This window comes from Delphinapterus leucas, chromosome 7, assembly GCF_059928025.1.
Source record: "Delphinapterus leucas isolate spDelLeu-1000000601 "Yukka" chromosome 7, BTC_Dleu_Yukka2, whole genome shotgun sequence".
Taxonomy (NCBI): Eukaryota; Metazoa; Chordata; class Mammalia; order Artiodactyla; family Monodontidae; genus Delphinapterus; species Delphinapterus leucas.
The window spans coordinates 36,166,922-36,188,658 of record NC_143135.1 but is presented as its reverse complement, the minus strand read 5'-3'; the positions used below and the strand labels follow the sequence as shown (position 1 = coordinate 36,188,658).

The 21,737-nt window shown below is 46.6% G+C and overlaps 1 protein-coding gene across 2 annotated transcripts in view; it reads left to right on the top strand.

Moving 5' to 3' along the window:
* NAV2 (neuron navigator 2) overlaps nucleotides 1-21,737 on the top strand; it is a 395,564-nt gene that overhangs the window by 334,266 nt on the left and 39,561 nt on the right. Inside the window, exons 17-26 of one of the 2 annotated variants that reach the window (XM_089915047.1) lie at nucleotides 451-495; nucleotides 2,944-3,104; nucleotides 4,482-4,670; nucleotides 5,452-5,527; nucleotides 8,670-8,698; nucleotides 10,987-11,039; nucleotides 15,870-15,893; nucleotides 16,008-16,082; nucleotides 20,908-20,991; nucleotides 21,382-21,493. In XM_089915047.1, the coding sequence (XP_089771173.1) occupies nucleotides 451-495; nucleotides 2,944-3,104; nucleotides 4,482-4,670; nucleotides 5,452-5,527; nucleotides 8,670-8,698; nucleotides 10,987-11,039; nucleotides 15,870-15,893; nucleotides 16,008-16,082; nucleotides 20,908-20,991; nucleotides 21,382-21,493 (848 nt within the window). The remainder of the gene's footprint in view (nucleotides 1-450; nucleotides 496-2,943; nucleotides 3,105-4,481; nucleotides 4,671-5,451; nucleotides 5,528-8,669; nucleotides 8,699-10,986; nucleotides 11,040-15,869; nucleotides 15,894-16,007; nucleotides 16,083-20,907; nucleotides 20,992-21,381; nucleotides 21,494-21,737) is intronic. The other variant, XM_022583768.3, reaches the window with a different exon arrangement.

The window sequence follows — 21,737 nt, the reverse complement described above, 5'->3', positions numbered from 1 at the left end:
TCAAAATATGCAGACTGCTGGCCTCTTGAAACTCTCCAGCAAGCCCCTTCTCTCACTTGAAGTCATCGCCAGTGGCATTTGGTGGAGGGCCAGAGTGCTTAGGGGTGCGGGGAGCCCGGCGTCTCTCTCTGCCGCGGAAGGCATGGGCTCTGCTTCCAGATGGGGGGCAGGTCCTGAGTTTGGCTTTGAACCCGTGGAAAAGGTGGAGCAGTTGGGGCCGAGTGGATCAGGCCTCCTGGGGACGGGGGTGGAGGATGCCTGGGTGTGAGCGCAGGCCTGGGTTTCCTTTGTTCCCGTGGCTGTGGATGTGTTGCATGCAGAGGACCCCTCCCTGGTGAAGTGAGTCTCTTCCTCCAGATCTCTTGGCTCGTCCTTAGCCTTTCCCCCTCACATGGCCTGCTTTCCCTGTGCTTCTCTGAGGTTCTTATGTTTGTTTTAACTTTCCTACAGTGACCCGCACCTTGATAGGAACACTTTGCCTAAAAAAGGACTCAGGTATCTGTGTTTTCTCCTTGCATCCATGCCATCTGGTGTGGCTCTGGGGCTTGGCTGTGTGGCTCTCTCATGGCTGGTGGGGCTCGGGCTGGGCTGGGGGTCCCCGCTTTGGCAGCAGGACCCTTTGGATGATGGCTCCCCTCGCAACCCTCTCGTTCTCATCTCTCCATGTGTCGGCTTCTTTGCTTGAGCAGAGGCTGTGCTCTTTCAGGCTTACTGTGGTCAAACCATCTCATGACAGCCATCCCTGAGCAAGCCCGGAGAGCGGTTACCGCTTCTTCCGGGGCCAGTGGGTTTAATCGCTGATCACTTTGCCATGACCATTCCATTCACGGGCTGTCTTCCAAGAGAAAGGATATGACTTGTAGCATGTTGATTTGTCAGCTGGGACACAGAGCAAAGGAGAGAAATATCCCCCCCGCCCCCCCGCCAATTTGAAGAGTTTTAACTTTCTGGCCCATAGAAAGTTGCTAAGGACAGGTGCTTTGCACTTGTCTGAATATTCTAATCGAAAATCGGGTCAATTTTCAATGCCCAGCAAGACATAGGTGTGTTCATTTTTTTGAAGTAAAGAAAGTAAGGACTTTCTTTCCAAGAGCGAATGTCCTTTCATTCACCGTAAGTGATGGCTCGTTTTTGGCGCTGGTCCTGGTGAAACAAGATGCTATAAGTCACCACTGCTCACGCCATCCACCTCACTTTGCCACCCAGAAGAACTTCAGTCCTAACGCCTGCCCCGTGATCTTAATGTCACACGGTTACAGCTGTCGTTTCTCCCGCTCTCTAAACACCTCGTTCTTTGTAGCATCGGCTTCACCCCGCACCAAGCAGTAAGTGCTTTCGCAAAACATGGAACTTGGAATGAAATGTTTCGTTGCTGTCATGTATGTCTGTAGTTAATAACCAGCGGTTCTTAAGGCTGAGAGCATTTTGACCAGTAATGGGAGGTAGGTATCAATGCTTCCTTTCAACAGGAGTTCCGAGTAAAGCCAAATCTAAAAATCTAAGAATAAAAGTATTGAAAAAGCCTCCAACTGACCTCCGGACGGAGGAAGTTCAGCACGGTGGCCTTCGAGGGGGCAGTTGGCAAGACCTTTAGTACTTAACAGTTTTCGTCATGCTTGTCGGCACTCAGGCTAAAGCTTACATCATATCCACTCTTCACGTGAGTTTGACCTTGATGCCCCAGCACCGCTCCCAGAGGAAGCTCACATCTTCGAATATCACCATTTTGTAATGCTAATGTGTATATTTCTGGAGCAGATCTATTCTGTGAAAATTATGTAGCTCTGGCTGTTAAAATCAGTTTTTAAAAAAATTCAGAATAGAGGTAAGTGACAGGGTATCCTCAGGCAATTGATGGGACCTAGAAAGTCCAACTATAGTAAAAACATTAAGGAAGAATCGTGTTTATGTTCCCTCTCACTGTGACTCCCTTTCTAGCTCACCCACTCCGTACACACACACATCCAATACCAACACACTGACAACGCCTTGTCCTAAGTCAAGAGGACCCCTCTATTTACGTAATCAGTAGTAACCCCACGGTAATCTGTTTATAAGTCCAAAGTACTCTGGCCACTGGGGCACTTTAGACATTCGAGATGCTGCCTGTGGGCATAATGAGAAGAGCCCACAGGCAGCATCCGTAATGGATTTGGGAATCAGACAAATATGGATTGAAATCTCGGCACGTGATTCAAGGCAGGCCGTCACCTTCCCTGAATGTAAAACAGGAATAATAGCATCTGTGTTGCTGGGAGCATCCGAGGCTTCAGTAAGATAACGTCTGTGAAGGCACCTGGCACGTTGGGGACGTTCAATAAATCATTACCAAATACGTTTCAGAATTAACGGTGAGGTGGACCACGTGACTTCTGAAGACCCTCCCCCGTGTGAGACCCAATGATTTGGGGTTCCTTTTGTGAAGACTGGTTTCTGCCAGATTCTAGTAACTGCTGTCAGCATCGGGTCTCCTCATACCTTCCTTTACGTGTCTGGTTTCTGATACTCTGTGATTCATGGCCACTTACTTGCCCTCCAGAATGCAGATGCCATGAGCTATCTAATTAAAACTTCCTCAGAGCTCTGACAGCAGCTTATTTTGTTGCTTCAGTCCTGTCAAGGTGGAGGCTTTGAAATGACACCGTCATGAATCAACATGTTACAGATACGCCCAGGGACGGCTCTTCTGAGCGTTTACCCATCTTGTTCCCTTTATGTAGTTCCCTCAAAACCGAAAGGAATTGCAGTTTTCCCCCAAAGACAGCCAAGTGGCAAAAAAGGTTTTGAGAAACTTTGTGAGTTTCGGGATGTGTAGCGATCTGATTTTTCAAACGTCATCTTTGGATGTATATTTTCTTTTTATATGTTTATCATCAGCTCCAGAGAGCTCATTTTCATAAACGCTGTTCGTAGTTAATCCCAGCCTGATTTCTGTCTGTCCAGGTACACCCCCACCTCCCAGCTTCGCACACAAGAAGACGCAAAAGAATGGTTACGGTCCCACTCTGCAGGAGGCCTGCAGGACACGGCCGCCAACTCTCCTTTCTCCTCTGGCTCCAGTGTAACTTCTCCCTCCGGAACAAGATTCAACTTTTCTCAGCTTGGTGAGTAGCTACTTGGCGCTAACTGTGTTGATCAGTGCCTCAGGGCAGAGGTTATCTTGCATTTTGAAAGAGCCATGTGGTCACTGCACTCTCCATATCTGATCAGCCCTCAGCAGAGTAATTTGATTATAGGCAGTTGATAGCAAACGAAAAGAGAAATGTGTTTTGGTTCTCTATCAGTAATTTTCTCTACATGGTTGATATAGGTGGGGTTATAGCAAAGAGCAAACCATCCATGGAATGAGAAGAATGTATTCTAAGACCTCTGAAGATGTAGGTTTTATAGCGCATCCCATGTTTGGTCATCCTCATTGCTTTATTAAACCGGAAATAAAGATCAGGTTTTGACCGAGCAGATACTCTTGGAAATGCCTACCGGTGACATCATGCTTTGACTGGCACAGTGAGGAAAGGAAAAGAATTTGTAACACAGTCCCTGCTGACGTGTCAACGGATGCTTCTTTTAGAGAGACAGACACCCACACAGACTCATAGATAGGTAAAAGAGAACAGTCCAAAGCTTTATATGAATCCGTGTAAAAACTGCATGTGATCCGATAGCAAGTATACACAGTTAGAAAAAGGAAAGAACAGTCCTGGCTGAAGTGACTGGGAACGGTTACACGAAGGTGGCAGGATGAGAGCTGAGCCTTCCAAGACGGAAAGAGAGGGAAATATTTTTTCCGGTCTCATCTCGTTCTTTAGAGAGGCAGCCTTCTCTGATTATTGTAAATAATAAACTCAGTCTTTAAGGACTTCTAATCAAGTAAGGGTTAACTCTTCATTGTTAATGAACCGAATGCATACTTCTGAACTATCTTACGTTACTGAAATGGACAGGATTTTAATAAGAAAGCCAGTTTCGGATAAGGTAAATGCACCCCCTTTGCACTGAAGCTCTGCAGGCACCATTATGAAATCTTCCCCGTCTGAGACAGTGAGACCTGTGTTCATATTGTTCTTTCCTGGCTGTAACTCTTTGAGGCGAGGGTTTCTTGTCATGCACAAATGCCTCCCATCTGATCAAAAGCCCGGCTGGACTATTTTGGGCTTTTGGCTTTAGGGAGAATTGTTCCAGATGAGCCCAGAAAGTAATTAGCTCATGCCTGGAAGGTGACACTAGCTTGTCTGAATGTGCCAAGTTGGAAAGCTGAGGCCCAGAGCCTCGCTTTGGAACTGACCCACCTTTCCTCCCTTATTTTTAGCTGTAAGTGTGTTACTCAGGTGCTGGTGTGACCACCTTTGAGAAAACAGACAAGGGAGAGAAGTTGACAGGGACGGGGATGGCTGATCGTAAGCAGCCTCCTCTCCGTCCCCCTTCAGGATTTGAACCGGGACATGAATCTCCAACCCTTTGACTGACTCCTTTCCTTCCAGCGAGTCCCACCACTGTCACCCAGATGAGCTTGTCCAACCCGACCATGCTGAGGACCCACAGCCTCTCCAATGCCGACGGGCAGTATGACCCGTACACGGACAGCCGCTTCCGGAACAGCTCCATGTCCCTGGACGAGAAGAGCAGAACCATGAGCCGCTCGGGCTCATTCCGGGATGGGTTTGAAGAAGGTAAGAAGCAAGGAGGTTGACCCTGTCTCACGTCGTGCAGAGCGGTTAACAGTCCTCTATACCAAGTTCACTTCACTGACCTAAGGGTCCACCTGTACAAGTTTCCAACTCGCCACTTACTCTGGGGCGCGGGGCTGGGGAACTCTGAATAGTAGGGTCTGACTCTTAATTAACGTCGCAGGACTGTAGGGAAGGGCTTCCCTGGTGGCGCAGTGGTTGAGAGTCCACCTGCCGATGCAGGAGACACGGGTTCGTGCCCCGGTCCGGGAGGATCCCACATGCCGCGGAGCGGCTGGGCCCGTGAGCCATGGCCGCTGAGCCTGCGCTTCCGGAGCCTGTGCTCTGCAACAGGAGAGGCCACGACAGTGAGAGGCCCGCGTACCGCAAAAAAAACAAAACAAAACCAAACCTAAAGAGGATTGTAGGGAAGACAAAACACGGGTGAACCCTGGAGTTGACCGAGTTCCGCTCCAGGCTTCTCTCCCTTGGACTTGGGCCCTAGCTTCTTGGCATGCACCTCCACTGTGAGACTCAGCCGCTGGCACACCATCTTGGCAACGCCAGTTACTTGAGAGTTCGTTTCCCTGTGCCAACACACCCGTATGGCTTTGGGGGGCTGTCGGCAGCAATGCCTCTCCCCTTCGCTCCAGAATTTTCTAGTTCTTTTCTCAAGCACCAGTTTTTTAAACTTTGTTGCTTTCAGATTTGCCCTTTTCCTTCTTTGCTTGCTAACTGGGAGTATTTGGTGTTTGGATTTTTATGCTTTGTTCATTTGAATCAGAATTTGGGGAGAAAACTACAGTGGGCATCTTCATCAGCCATCTTCCTAACTCAGCTCATTTCTCTTTCCTACTCCAGTCAAAGTGTGAGTTAGGGGAGCAAGCAGTCAAAATGGTGGGAAGGCACATCACCCCCACCCCCAAAAGCTTCCCACAGATGGGGATGATCTCAGTACCAGTGATGAATGGTTAAGAATATGGGATAATAATACCAGGGTTTGAATTCCAGCTCCACTACTTCTTAGGTGTATGATCTTGGGCAAGTTAACTTCACGACCTCTCTGTGCCTTTGTATTTTCACTGATGAAGCAGGAGTTCCAGGCTCATGGAATTATGAGAATTAAATGAGATAATATATATAAATGTTAATCCAGTAATGTCAGTACCTGTTACAGCCGGAAAACTGAGCTTCAGCATTGATGTCCTGGCAGCTGGAAGTCCCCAGCCAGAGGAGGGGGGACTCTTGGAGCAAATGGAGCCGAGGCTGAGGGCCATGGCCCTAGTTGTGCCTTTTCTGCCAGTGACAGAACAGAATGGGTGTGGGGAGGGGAGTCACAGGCACTTCCCTCTGCTCCCAGGTCCCTGTGAGAATGGGGGAATATGCCCAGTGTCCTCCTGGTAGGAAAGAACAAATAAACTTGTGACTGTCGAGGAAACCCCTAAACAAGTCAAGAGGGAGAGAGATGCAAGACGTCAGCTTCTGCCCTGCCCGGTGTTCTTTTTAACAAAAGTTGTAAAGAGTTTAGTTACAGAGCAGTTGCCCCCTGGTTAATCTTCCTTAATTCTCTCCATTCTGATTTATGTATCATTTGCGTCCAGTGAGCAGACACTCGTGGGAACCCACTGGGATAGAGGATTAAGGAGGGGCAGAGCCTGAGTTACTGAGAGCGTTTTGCTGGATTTAAGAGCTAGAAATCAGTAGTAATCGTGGAGGGCACGTTGACCGTAAGGTGAAGGAGTAGGCAGTTTGTCTTTAACATTTTTCTGATCAGTGGGCGAACCAAGCATGGCCACAGAGCATTTCCCAGCCCTCCTGAGAATGACTCGTGAATGGAGAGTGCCCTGTGCCCTATTCATCTGGTGTGTCCCGTGTGTACCTGAGTGAACCGTGTTCAGTGCTGCAACTTGTCCAGACAAGCACACTTGACCTCATAAAGGTCCAGGACCATTACAGTATCATCGTCAGATGGGTTTTTTTATTCCATCTGGAATCAAGCCGTCAGGCAGCACAACTGTGGCATATCCGGGATGTCAAAGTGACACTGATATAAAGGGCTTGCCCACAAGCAGCGCCTAGACTTTTGTAAACCCTGATGATTCATGGTGATGTGGAACTGAAGCGCAGCGGTAAAATCAAATTTGGGGAGAAGAGGTAGAGACTGCTGTCGATACACTGAGAAACATGTAACATCTTCATCTTTTGGGAAATTTGGCATCAGATTGATTTTATTTCTTCCAAGGCTATTACATTACAAAAACAAAATAGGGCTTGTGCAATTAGGTGTTTTTAATTCCATTCGGGGACGACTTTTTTTTTTCCCCCCCTCTTGAATGTATAAACTCCTGGTACTGCAGAAACAGTTGGGAAAAAATTCACATCTCATGTTTGGACCAAATAGAACCTCCTTATATTGATAAGAGGCAGTTAGATATATCATATGCCAGAAAGCAGAAAGAAAGTTTAGGAAGAATTAGCACAAGTACTTGAGTGAGGTTTTTGCGGGATTTAATTAGCACTTTCCATTTTGAAGGAAATGGAAGTCATAAATATGTAGATGAGGTACAGGCACGGCCCAGGTGCAGCCTTTCAAGGTTATTTCAGGTAAATTAATTTCCGTCAGATGCATTATGCAATCTTCAAGTCAACTTTAATAGTGCACTTTAGGGAGATGCTTGAGGCACTTTTCAAATGAATGTTTTTGGAGAAAAAAAAATCCAGGGACTTTACCAGTCATCCCTAAGAACTGGTGCAGTCTAAATCAGTTCATATGGAACCCACAGAAACGGAGCAGCTTATTAGTAAATAAATCTTGTGTTGCAGCTCTCCTGCATTTCTAGCCCCTGAGTTACACTTGGATTCAAGTCCCGGCACCTCCACTGTTAGCAAGGTGGCTTTGAGTAAGGGACTTGACCCTGTTCAGCCTATTTCCTGTTCACTAGAACGTGGAAAATAAGTACAACTGTACCTACTTCAGAGGATTAGGTGAGATAAATCCTGGAAGGCATTTAGCAGAATGACTTTGAATGGGGTTTATAGTAAGTACTCAGTCAATGGTAACTATTGTTACAGTTGTCATGTTTTGTTTTATCCTTCTCCCCATGGGCCATTTCAACCCCATCTTGTTTATGGCAAAGTTGAACAGAGGAAGTGACTTGGGGACTTTTTGCAGCCAGAACTATGTCCTGAACTCCTGATTCTCAGCCCTCTGTGTTTCTACTCAATCCTGCCTTACACTTGTCTCTTCCTTGGCCACAGCTGGGCTTTCTTACGTGTCTGAAGCAAACCCTGCACCTTCATCAGTGTGGTCGCTGTTTTCAGTTATGCTTCCTCCGCTGGTTGAGAGGGCAGCCCATTAGCCATTAGAACTGCATCTCATTCTCACCGACTCCTTCCTTCCACAGCCCCCAGTGGCAGAGCGAGGACTAGAGTGCAATACCCAGACTCACTTTCTCTCTCTGCTACTGACCAGCTGTGTGTGCTTAGGCCTCTCTGGACCTAAATTTACTCCTGTGTTCATTAGGGATAGAAATTCCTGCCCTGTCTGGGAATATTACCTACAAATTCTCTGTGATGATGAGGATTACTTCAAACGGTAGTGTGAGGAAGTGCTCGATTAGTATGAAGCTGAATATATACATATATCTATGTCTATATCTATATTCGTAGATATATATATATATCGTGCCCAAGTGTGACAACAGAGGCATCTGTTTGCTTTATTGGCTGGAATATGCCCAGTTGTCTCATTCCATCCTGTGATTTCACCCCTACCTGCGCCTTCTAGTTCTTCTCAAACATGCACTTTTTGCTTGTTTGGTCCCAGATTGTGCCTATGTAGATTGAATGAGGGGTTTAGGAAACCATTCTAAATATACCAAAAAGCTTTACCAAAACCAAAAAACCCTCAGATACCAGTAAACAAGGGCACTCAAGGGCAAAGCCATCTCCAGATTTCTGGTCTGCAGATTCTGTTCCTGAATGCTATAGCACCTTAGGCAGGTTGTTTCACCTCTCCGGGTTTCAGATTAGTCAGCGGCAGAGAAGGCCTAGATATTCTCTGTGGTTCCTTGTATCTTCAAACCTTTGGAGGTACAGGTATAGGGAGGAAGCTCCGGAGCATGCTTCTGCTGCTCTGGCTTTGTAAGTCTCACAAGCATTCTGTTGTCCAAAAGCATCCCAGCCACGTGACCCGGGCTCTGCCTTGGCTCAGTTTTCTTGAAGGAAGGCCAGCTGCAGTGGTTCAGGCAGCCATATTTAGCTTTGGGTTGATCTGGAAAGCAAGGACTCTTTCTTTGGACCACAGCCTTGCTGTTGCTATTTACAAGTGAGAGGAATGAATTACGGAGAAAAATAATTACCTCCACCCGAAGCCGGCCGGATGTGCTCCTCTCTGCCTGCGGCCCCAAGCCTGTCTTGCAGTATTGCTGAAGGCAGTATGAGTGAATCCGTGTGTATGAGGTAGAGAAATATAAGAGACAAACCTCCATTTTTCAGCAGCCCGAGCCCACGCAGCAGCCCTGTGCAGGCCTCCGGAGCGGGCGTCTGGCAGGGCGGTGTGATTGAAGGATGGCTCCACGCTAGTCACCTCTCTTCCCTCAACTTGGCCTCCAGCGTAATTTCCCCCCTAGTATCTGTGTCGTGGGGCTAAAGTAACTTACCCCTTTGGACCGTTAGGCCACTAGGTTGGGGCATGAGAGGCCTCTGTTAACGTGTGGGCATATTAACACTGAAAGCCATTATTGGCCGTTAACACCTTCAACTGATTTTTTAGGGGCATGGGCCAGATGAGTCATGGATGGAGAAAGAAAGGAGGAAAAGATCTAGAACCTCGGGCATTGCTGAAGAGGGTGGATCTGAGTGACGGTGCAGGGATAGCCTCAGAGCAATTGGCACCGTCTAAGAGAGAAGAGGACCAGAAGTGCAAGCCGAGAGCTGTGTGGGTTAGAGGAGGGAGGAAGCCCATCCCGGTGGCTGTCGGGAAATGAGATGGGGCTCCAGGAGAAGATGCTGTTTGAGCTGATCCAGGTGATTTGGATGGGTAGGAGTGGGAAACTTCCTAAACCAAAGGAACTGAATGGGCAGAGACTCTGAGACGGCCAAGTACCACGCAGGCCATGCTTGAGAGACCCGTGCAGGATTCAGAGTGCGATAGGAGCACCTAAATGAAGGATGGGAGGTTGGAAGCTTTGTTGGGGAGACGGTGTGGAGGCACCAGAGTGGTCGGCTGAGCCGTTGCTGGGATATCTGTGGGCAGGTAGCTTCTGCCAACCGCCGATCCAAGTTGAGTTCACTCCTTGGGCGGTAGGTGAAAGCCGTATAGTACACGTGGAAAGTACTCCCCAGCCTCCCACTCTCAGACCGCAGGTGATAGCGCAGCGTGGGGTAGAGGCATTCCACTCCTGGTCAGGGAAGCTGTGCCCCATCAGAAGGTCCGTGATGTCTCAACAGGCATATTTCTGTCTTTCAAACAAGTTGTTGGGAGATTACTAAGAAAATGTCATTAAAGAATCTGGTTTCCAAGAAGAGAAGTCAGGCAGAATACCTAGTCCTGGAAAAGACCATGGTTTAAATTACATGAAAACAGAAAATAAAATGTCTCCATTGGCTGGGGGCAGGAGGGGGTGAGGAGGGTACAAGGATGGTACCCAAAATACCAGTCACAAACAGAAAAGAGAACACTTTGTAGATATGATAGAAATCAAATGGAGAATCTATGTTTCTGTGGATATGTTTTCTAAACAATGTTCTAGCACATGGTCATCTAGAATGAAGTTACCATGGCCAACAGCCAGCCTCCTAGGCTCAAAATAATCAGCTCATCTTTTTGCTTATACAAATGGCAGGTGCTAGCAGGATATAAAATATATATGCAACCCAATCTTAACCCTAAGGGAATACATCAGAAAAAAAGAAAGGAATAAAATATGCTGGAACAGAGCAGGTAAAAGTTGCCTCTGGGTAATAGAATTACGAGTCACACAGGTTATGGCAGTGAAAATGCTTCTTAACATTTCTCTGTACTTGAAACATATAACTTAGTAATTATGTGTTATTTTGATAGTTGGAGCCGGGGTAGTATATAGAATGGCGTAAGAAAAAAGAATGTGGTAATAGAGAAATGACTCCCATAGAAAATTATTCCTTACTTGACACTGACCTGTCACCAAACCAGGGAAGGTTGGGTCAAGAAGAGGTTAAGTCGCTCCAAGCCTGGTAATGTCCTCTAATGCTGAGTTTCTCCTTCCCTTCCCCTTTTCGGCTCCATAGTAGCCAACTGTGCAATTCACCTTTTCTTTCTTTTCTTTTTTTTAAACAGTTCATGGATCCTCACTCTCCTTGGTTTCCAGCACGTCATCAATTTATTCTACAGTGAGTATAAATCAATGCTGTGTGGCTATGTGTGTCAAAAATAAAATAGCATGTCTCCTAGAGAGAGCATTTCCATTATAAGGGAATCAATTAATTAGGGAACAAGGGTTGAAATTCACAAACAGTTACTGATGTACCAACCAATAAATCAGGAGCTGACTTTTGTTACAGTGGCATTGTGCTTCGAGTGGTAACGAGTTAGAATGGGTGAGATGCCTTTTTCAACTTTGTGTCTGCCTCAGTTTCTTTGTCTGTAAAGTAGAAAGGACAGCAGCCCCTACCTTGTGGCATTGTAATGAGAATTAAAGTTATGAATATTACTGTTCACTGCAATATAAATTCCTTGAGGACAAGGACTTTTTTCTGGTCTTATTCCTAGTGCCTAGAACCGGGCCTAGCATATAGTAGGTGTTCAAAAAATAGGTTTGCGTCAAATAAGAAAATGCACGTAAAGCAATGACTAGACTGTATGCAACACAGAGGAAGCTCTCGTAAATGACAGCTGTCATCCGTGAGAGGTCTACTGAACAAAAGCCAAACAATCAAATATAGTACTGGATTTATTCAGTATGCTTACTTTTTATAGCTCTGTGCATAACTATCTTAAAAACTTTAACTCGGGAATTCCTGTAGAAAAAAAAACATTTGATTAATTAGGAATTGGGAATTCTTTAGCCCTTAATTCCATGGAGGACAGATGTTTTAATAATTCAGTTTTTGGTAATGCCAGGTGTCTCGGCTCTGTAGTGGGACAGACTGTAGATAGCCCCCTGTAAGTTAAAGACCATCCCAGAATTAAGTCAGAGAGCCCAGGGCCTGACTGTCTTTCTTAGGCCTATAGCGAGCAAACAGACTTCAGTGGTTGCCGATGCGGTCTGATTTGAAGGACCTAGAAACGTTCTCTTCTGCTCCTACCCACCTTGCCCCTCCAATTCCACAGTACCTCTTTCCTCTGCTAGTCATCTTGTCTGAAGTTTTATCAAAGTCCTGGCTTTCATTTTCAAGACTTTATATATGGTAACCTTGGGAAGGGGTTATTTAAGCCGTTATCCAAGAAAGCATAGGGATGGCCTTCTAACGATCAGCTGTTGCATCTACTGAGTCCTTTCGTCTAGAATGAAACTCTGTGACATGGGTACCAGGCCAGAGGTGGTACTTTTCCGCCTAGATTCACTTCTTCCACAGTATTTACTGGCACCAAGTATTGATATATGCCAGGCTCTGGGCTGAGCCCTGAGGGCGCGGTTTAGGTGGAGAGAGGAGCCTGCTGCCGAAAGAGGAAGCCAGAGGCACAGAGGGTTGGGGCGGGGGGGCCTGGGGGGCGTGTGGAACTCTAGTTTCACAGGGTTGGTGCAGGGCAGCCATACCAGACATTGCAGTGCCCAAACCCCATGTTTTCCCAGGGAGTTCCCAGGGTTTCCTGTCAACACACTTTGCATTCAGAAAAGTGAAAAATGGGGGCTGGCCTGCGTCAGCCAGCCTGGGAGGGAAAGAGCACGAGCTCCTCCACCTGTGAGAACTCAGATGCAGGAAGCCATCACTTGCAGTTCCTGGCTGCTTCCCCTTCACGCCAACCACCGGGAGTTCTTACAGCTACAGGCCTCTCTTTCAGTAGCTCTTGTTCTAGGTGTGTGGACCTGAAGTTCGTGTTTTCATGAAATTTGAAATTGTCCTTTCTGAGTTGAAACAAATTCACAAATTACCAAAGACCTGATAATAATAATTTTTAATTCCATGTTTATCTGGATAGCAGGAGACCCGAGGCCTATTCATAGTTTTTCCCTTACTGTTTGACTTTGGACAAATTACCTCCTTATTCTGGGGGTCTCCGTTTTGCCCTTGGCCTCAGGGAGCTAGGCCAGTTGGTCTCCGAGGTCCCTACAACCTCTGACATTCCACTAGTCAGTGGGTCAAAGGTTCCCATGTACTGTTCTTTATATGTGCCTTCTCTGAGAATGTAAGTTGCTTTTGCAGACTTTTTACAAAATACTCTAACCTTTGAATATTTTCATGATGGAGTGGTATGCTAATTCCAAGGAAAACTGCAAGTCTGGCTAGACTCTGCTACCACCAAGCAGTGGTGTGTGGTCCCTTATCTATTATTAGCTCCTTGGTGATGATGAAATTCAGAAACAAATGCTCAGGCGCCTTTGTAAATGAAAAGGTAAATAAGTTCGTATTTGTTGTCTAAAAAGAGATCCTTGGAGTCTCTTAAGTTGCCACCAACCCAGACCAAAGAGTCTGCTTAAGACCAGAGTGTTTTAAAGGCTCTTATTGGATGGTAGTAGGCTTTCTCCCCCCTGAAATCCCTGTAATTCTTAGATATTCAATAATGTTCATTCTGGCTGCAATTTGCCTGTAATTTTAATTACAAAGGAAAGAAAAGACAGCCTGTTGCTAAATAAATGCCATGAAGAGGTCGTGGCCGGCCCTTGGAGTAGAAAAACACTGAAGAGGCCACATCTGGCATGAGATTTGCTTTCTTGGTTGGTAGGGAGCAACAGTTGAGTTCCCAGGGGAACTGCCTAGTGGAGAGAGGCCCGGAGCTTCTCTCGGAGTTCCCAGATGTACAGAAGAGCAGCAGCAGCTGGGGCAAGATACAAAACGCATGGTTTCTCCAGGCTGCTGTTGAGAACAGGATTCCAACCCCAGAGACAGGTGGGCACCGAGACAGACAGTGGCAGCCGCCCAAGGAAGGCTGTTGATAGAAGTGTTTAGAGGTAGGGCTGGTCTTCCGTGGATGGTTCAGCCTGCTAACAGACCTCCATTCGCCTCCCAAATGTTAGATAGCTATGACGTTATCACCATTAACTTTTCTCCTTTGGATCAGACTCAGAAGCCAGGGCCTTATTTCTGGAAGTCCTCCAGGAGAATGTCGCTATAGTCAGAGCAGGAGAAAGTGCTGGTTAAGATCATAGGCTCTGGAGCCAGACTACCTTGGATCCAATCCCAGTTCTATCACTTGTCAGCTGTAGCCATGAGCAAATTATATCACTACCTTCTGAAAGGGTTGTTATGAGGATTAAATGAATAGTGAATGTCAAGTGCTTGGAACCGTCTCTGGCATATAGTAAGTGTTCAATAAAATGCTACTTATTATTACCAGAACGTAAGCAACATAAGATGTGAGGGACTTGGTCATGTTCACAGCTGTATCCCAGGTTCTTAAAACAGTGCTTGACACAGAGTTAGAAATCAATAAATATCTGATGGTGGTGGGGATGAATTGATGGACAGGCAGACAGACAGACAAAGAGAGATGGCTGAATATTATCAGAGAGGGCAGAGTAAGCCCTGAGGACTTCTCCAAACCTTCTCCTGAAAGTGTTTCTTAGATGGGGAGATTGTCCAGCTGTGTGACTTTAGGCAAGATATCTGACCTCTCTGAGCCTCAGATGGAATACAAACCTACTTTGTGGAGTTACTGCAAGGATTAACTGATTTGGCCCCAGTGTACCTAACAATTAGTTACTGTTGTTAAAATACAGCCTGGAGGGAGGGCTTTCTGGGGCAGGACCAGGAGTGAGGGCGATGGGAGCAGGACGTGAAGGGCGGTCAGACAGGAAAGGGCTACCCACCTGTCCCAGCTGTTAGGTACAGGGACTACGGGGCCTAATGAGTCATACCCCTCTGCACCCTGAACTAATCGAGAAGTAGAAGCCAGAAACCAGATGCTGACTTTTTAAAAGAATGGGTTTATCACTAGTGAAATTGGATTAGGACACACATAGAGGACTCAAGGACAAAATAGGGTCCTTCCTGATTTTCACTCACCTACCTGGCTCCCAAGTCACTGTTCCACCCCAGTGAAGTGCAAATGGTGGGGTGTGGAGAGAAGGGCAGGAACACTTCCAATATTTCCAAGAAAGGGTGTGTTTGCGGGGGCAGTTGGGGAGGGTTGGGGGTTTCTTCATTTATGGACCCCCCTTGGGAACCCCAGAAGAGAGAAGGAATAGTTCCCCCTGCTGCAGGTCCCCCCAAGCCATGTGGGCTCCCCCTATGGGAAGAGGTAAGTAGCTCGTAGTCTCTGGCCGGCCGACTGCTGTGTCACCCCAGACCCAGGGCCCAGTATGGAAGGCTTTGCCAGTAAGAGGGCCTACAGGCTTCGTCTTTACTCCCCAGGGTCACAGGTAACTGGGGGACTAGAGATGGAGCAGCAGGAAGGGACAGGCCACCTTCTTCCTTACAACCAGGGGAGTCACCAGGCTGGCTGACAGGGGTTCCCAGCGCCCCCTCACTTCAGGAACCTTCCTGACCTGCTGCTTCAGTGCCCTAGGGAGATGAGAGGGAGGGATAAAACGGGGCGCAATTAATCTATGAGCCGTCCTCCCTGCCTCCCAGGTAGGATCGCCAGATTACATACAGAATGCCCAGTTAAATTTGAAATTCAGGTAAACAACGTATAATTTTTTACTATAAGTATGTCCCCAATATTGTATGGGACATACTTAAACTAAAAAAAATTCAAACTTAACTGGGTGTTCTGTTTTTTTATTTGCTAAATCTGGCAACTCTGCCCTAGCGTACCCCCTTCTCATCACAGCTTCTCCCTGTCGTCATCTCCACATGGGGACAGGGGGCTCCTCACAACGAAAACAGGAGCGTATTTCCTAATTCTTTCTCGTTTCTTAAAATAATGTGCTGTTCGTATTTGGCCTTTCTGATTGGTCATATTAATTGAACCACTTTATCCTGAAAAGTCCATCAGGAAAGAAACTAATAAATCTTTAAGACTGCTGTAAGTGTCCAAATATGGTACTCCCTGTAGGCAGGATTATACTGTTCTTAGCTTCTCAACTGGTCTAATTTCTTCTCTGTTTTTCTTTACAGCCAGAAGAAAAATGCCAGTCAGAGGTAAGGAAGAGTTGGCTAGTTGGATTTCGTCTTTCGCTATTATCAATTATTTCTCCCAGCTCAGCCTGTAAGTAGACTCCCAAAGCAAGTAACTCTGTGCCCTGTCGTCTTTAGATTCGCAAACTACGGCGGGAGCTGGATGCCTCCCAGGAGAAGGTTTCCGCTTTGACCACCCAGCTGACAGCAAATGTGAGTACAGACCCAGGGCGGTAGCCATTGCTACCTCTGAGCATTATAGAAGCAGTGTGGTATAATAAAAAGGACATAGACTTTAGCATCGTGGGTGTGAGTGTCAGCTCTGACACTTACTGGCATTGTGCTTTGGGCAAATTCTTTAACTTCTGAGCCTGCCTTTGCTCATCTGTGTGTTGGGGAATGATAATGTTTAGCTCTCAGGGGTGTCATGTGATCAGTACCTGAAATAGATTAAGTGCTCAGAAATGTTCATTTCCCTTTCTCTTTCTGAAAATTTTCATCTTAAGAGAAAAAAAAAAAAAATCTAAGGCTCCACAGTAAATAGCTGACCGCTCTGTAATTATAATATACACAAGTACGTGTTCAGGAGGCACTGCCAACTGGCATTCGATTCGGCAACTGTTTGAGTGCCAACTACGCCCCGGGTACTGTGGGTTCAACAGCAAAGCAGGCACAATCACTGTCATCTTAGTGTTCTTTGTCTGGTACAGCAGAGAGACAAAACAGTTTTGCTATAACATGATAGCTGTTGTGATAGCAATAAAGGGTGAAGGTTGCGGGAATATATAGGAGGAGCACCTAGATCAGTCTTGGTAGGGCTGGAAGAAGTCAGGAAAGGCTTCCTGGAGGAGGTGACATCTGATGAATGCTGTGTAGGGGAGGATGCATGGGAAGGACAGCATTCTAACCAAAGAGTAATTCGTGCAAAAGCCCACGGTGCATTTGGAAGCTATAAATAGCTCAGTGTAATTAGAATCTATGGCTTGGATGTGGGGAAGAGGCTGGGGTGGAGGGGGGAAGGAAGTGGAAAGGAGGGAGGCATCGAAGAAATGCAAGGGTCAGGCCACATCATGGAGGCTCTCAGCTGTTAGGTGGTTAAGTCAGCTTCCTAACTGTGGTGTGGTTATAGGATGTGAGGGGTCAGAGTAGAGGCAGAGATCTCCTACCCCATCAGATCAGTCTATAAAGGAGCCCGCAGAGCCGTGAGTTGACGAGGGCTGAGGCTCAGAAGGCAGAGCCTGAGGTTTTGGAAGGTGCTGAGATGCCTCAGAGGCAGGACTTCCTGCTTGGGAGCGCACAACCCAGCTTGAGATCACACATCCGTGTGTGTGAGCCTGTCAGAAAGCCACCTGCGTGACTCCCAGCATGCTGTTAAAATGAAAAGCAACTTCAAAAACTTGTCTTCTTTGGACCAGGGAGGTAATTAATATTTATCTGCAGCTTTTGCCCACATAATTCCTGGCTTGAGCCTGAGTCTACTCAAGGAAACTTTCCATTTCACTTTAAAGTCTGCACATGAAGTACCTAGCACAGTGCTTGACCTTGATTATAGGCTCAATAATTGGTAACTACCCATAACTATTCATTCTCCCGAGCTCTCTTACATTTCTGGAAATCTTTGGGGTTTTTTTCAAAACCCTAATATACTAGGCTATTGTGTGGTTTTTGTTTTTTGTTTTTTTGGGGGTTTTTTTGCGGTACTTGGGCCTCTCACTGCTGTGGTCTCTCCTGTTGCGGAGCACAGGCTCCGGACGCGCAGGCTTAGCGGCCATGGCTCACGGGCCCAGCCGCTCCGTGGCATGTGGGATCTTCCCGGACTGGGGCACGAACCCGTGTCCCCTGCACCGGCAGGCGGACTCTCAACCACTGCGCCACCAGGGAAGCCCTGCTGTGTGTTTTATAATCCTTTATTTTCTTGACTTCTTCCTCCATCGGTAACTCTATCCAAAGAAGATCAGAAATTGATGTTAGATCTGAAATTTGAGGCTTAGAGCCTAGTTAAGATGGCAGAGGTATTCTTCTGTGGGTAGTCTTCATCTCAGTAACCAGATGCGTGCATTCGAATCCAGCACCTACCCCAGACCCGGTGAGCCAGGGGTCTCCTCGAAACTTGTGAGGTTTGACAGCAAGTGATTTGGAGCTACTCCCCTAGTTAAGAATTACAGCTGCCAATGGCTGCCCCTTACTAATGAAAAAATAGTAAGTAATTTACTTATCAATGAACTTGGATTAATTCCTCCAGTGACCTCATGCTTCCCCAAGGGACCTTACATTGGGCCATTTGGAACTGTCCTCTCTGATCGAGAAGAATGAGATCTCTCACACATTATTATTATTTCAGAAGTACGTTTTGCTCTTCACAAAAGCTGTTGAATCCAGTATTGTTTTCTTTTTTTTTCTTTTCTTTTTTTAAATTAATTAATTTATTTTTGGCTGCGTTGGGTCTTGGTTGCTGCGCACAGACTTTGTCTAGTTGCGGTGAGCAGGGGCTAGTCTTCGTTGTGGTGCGCAGGCTTCTCATTGCTGTGGCTTCTCTTGTTGCAGAGCACGGGCTCTAGGCGCATGGGCTTCGATAGTTGTGGCACGTGGGCTCAGTAGTTGTTGCTCGCAGGCTCAGTAGTTGTGGCGCACGGGCTTAGTTGCTCCGTGGCATGTGGGATCTTCCCGGACCAGGGCTCGAACCCGTGTCCCCTGCGTTGGCAGGCGGATTCTTAACCACTGCGCCACCAGGGAAGTCCCAGTATTGTTTTAAAGTAAATATTTAGTCTTGCCACACACCGCCAGCAGTGCTAACGTGTTTTACTGTCTGCCATCTTTCTTGCAGGCCAAGCTGCGCTTGTTTTTCTAGGACAAACTGCTCAAAGCCACCTTCTCTGAGTGTCTTTATACCACTTGTGTTTGTTTTCCTGGGCATACGAGATGGCTGCTTGCCGAGAAGGCTGTTTTGCGGCTCTAAACCAGCCTCCTGGCCCATATTTTCATAATCAAGACCATGACACAAAGTCAGTCCTTTTGCTCACCAGCAAAATGCAATCCTCTGGTTCTTCAGAGCAAATGTGGTTCCTTCTTGAGTTGCAAAATCACTCTCTTGATAGCAGTCTTCATGGGGTCAGGTTTTTGCTTTTGTTTTTAACTGAAGAGAAATGTTGAATGGCCACAAATAGAATCTTGGGGCAATCAAACGAGAACTGAAATAAGTGGAAATTTTGTCATTTAAATTTGACCTTGTCATTCCTTTGAAATGCAAGGGTAGCAGTCTCATTCTTTCTCACATCCATGTCCTGGCTTCATTCACTTTGTGAATGTCTTGAATTGGTTGGCTTTTGTTCTGCCACATTGTCCCCGGCAAACTAAAGCATATCTCTTTATTTTAAAATGCAAAGGCATTTTCTCAATTTTTAATAAAGAGAGAGCATGCAATCAGAAAGAAGCTGGCCAGTCCACTTAACATTTCTATCTCAAGTGCCCTTGCTCCCTGGCCAATGGAAAAGAGACTCAGCACTTGATCCTAGAGATGTCTTATCCTCCATCTCCCTGTTTGATGAAGTCCAGTAACCGAGGCCTCTCACTCACCCGTCAAGTCTCTCCTCCTCAGACTGAAATGTCCACTGACCCTGACCCTCCTCACAGCACAGGGTGACGGCTCCCCTCCCACCCTTGTCTTCTTCACTCTGTGCATCCGTCACCTTTTCCTCTAGAAGTTTCCAGAACCATCAGATCTCACTTCTCCCAAGACTCAAGTGTCTTGCTGGTCCTTCTGATTCCTCCTGTGACCTTCTGTGTATCGACCCACCCCGCTCCTAGAACCCTTTCTTGATGTCTCCACACCTGTGTTCTCATAGTATCTTTCGTCCCTTTCTCAGTCCCAAACCCCTTCCTTTCCCTGTAGTCTCTAGTCATTCCTGTGTTTTGCAATTCCTTAACAGTTTATAGGTCATTTTCAACTATATAGTTTCTTTCAGTGCTCACAATCACCCTGGGAGGAACATAGATATTGCTTCCATTTTTATAGATGAAGAAACTGAGGCCAGTAGGATTAGATGAGTTGTCCATTCTTTATTTTTGGTTTTAACAATATTATCAGGATCCTAGGTCAACTAACTAATATTTCACCTGCTGCTCTGTGGAAGAAGGAAAAAGGCTTAGTGTTGGGGGACAGAGTTGCATCTTGCCCTTGAAGAGGGTTTCAGAGAAAGGGGCAGATAGGGAAGCATCACATTTCTCAATTCTATGGTATATATTTTTTTCATGTTTTTCACATCTCTGAAAATTGGATGCATATTTCAACTATAATTGGCGGCATTTTGAAAACTGTCTTTGTAAGATGTAAAATAATGGTGTGTCTGATGCTGTCTTCTAACAGGGATACAAAAGTGCAGGGGAGCCCCAGGGAAAGTCATAACTCCAGGGAAAACAGTGGGCAGGTTCTCTAAGGAGGTAGCAGATGGGCCTTTCAGTGGCTTTTTTATTAACCAGGATTATAACAAGCAACATCTGCCAACCACTTCGTTCATTTATCCTACAAACGCACTCAACGTGAGGCTCTACTATGAGCTTGGTGCTTGGGGAACAAAAGGTCATCCTGCAGTGTAGTGGAGACTGGCGTAAATCAGCAATCACAAGAGTGTGTGTGTGTGTTTGACTGTGATACCACAGTGCGGTCCAGTGTGCTTGTGAGAGTGAATGGGAGGGAACCAACCCAATCTGGGGGTGTCTGGAAGGCATGCGCTGAGGTCTGTCGAGAAGGATGGGTGAAAATCAGTTAGGGAGGCAGTTGGGAGAAGAGCATTCCAGGCAGCGGGGAGAGCATGCAGAAAGGCCCTAAGGTGGGAAGAAGCACGGGGCGTGAAGGACGTGAAAGTCTAGAGTAACTGGATCCCAGAGAGTGGTGCGAGGTGGAGCTCAAGAGGCTGAAGAAGTCGACGGGTTAACCCACGTGGCTCCATTTGGATTTCCGTCTTTGAGACCTTGGCACCCTTTAGGCACTCCTACCTTGCAAGATAATGTGACTGAAGGGAAATGTGTCTTTCCCCTCCAGGCTCACCTTGTGGCGGCCTTTGAACAGAGTCTTGGAAACATGACAATCAGGCTCCAGAGCTTAACCATGACGGCTGAGCAGAAGGTAAAGCAGAAAGAATGCTTCTTTCCTCCCTGCTTGGAATTAACAACAAACCTAAAAACATTATTCTCTTGTATTCCAGAGAGTTGCATAGATTTTAGTGTGCTTGTTGGACTGTTGGAATTGAATCTGAAAGAATAGGTCTGCTGAGTGAAAATATGACCTAGATGGAGTGGCAGTTAACTGCATCGGCAACAGATCTGAGTCCTATTCCTTCTGCGTTGATGTACTCACATGTGCCTATTAAAAACTGATTCAACCTAATGTTTGAGAAAAAGGTTTCCTGCAACTCCTTCATTCTCTACCCTCCTCTAAGCTGACGCTAAGTTGTACTTCAGCTGAACTCGGTACAAAATGATTTGGGGATGACCACTGTTTTTTTCTATTCCTCAGGATTCAGAACTGAATGAGTTAAGAAAAACCATTGAGCTGCTGAAGAAACAGAACGCAGCTGCCCAGGCGGCCATTAATGGGGTAATAAACACCCCAGAGCTCAACTGCAAAGGTAAAGGGAGAGAAACAGCCTCAGACCAGCGACCTGCCTGCCCTTAGGAACCCTCCCTTGACAATATATGATGCAACCTCCCCGCCAGAGGGTGGGTGTCCATGTCAGTCGGACAGGTCCTAGAAGGCACTTAATCCAGTTGCTTCCAGCCTCTAGGAAAACAGCTATTCCAGCTCATCTTCCCTGATGTATCTCAAAATGGAAGAAAATACATCTCTGTTGGCAAAGTGTCAAAGTATTTCAT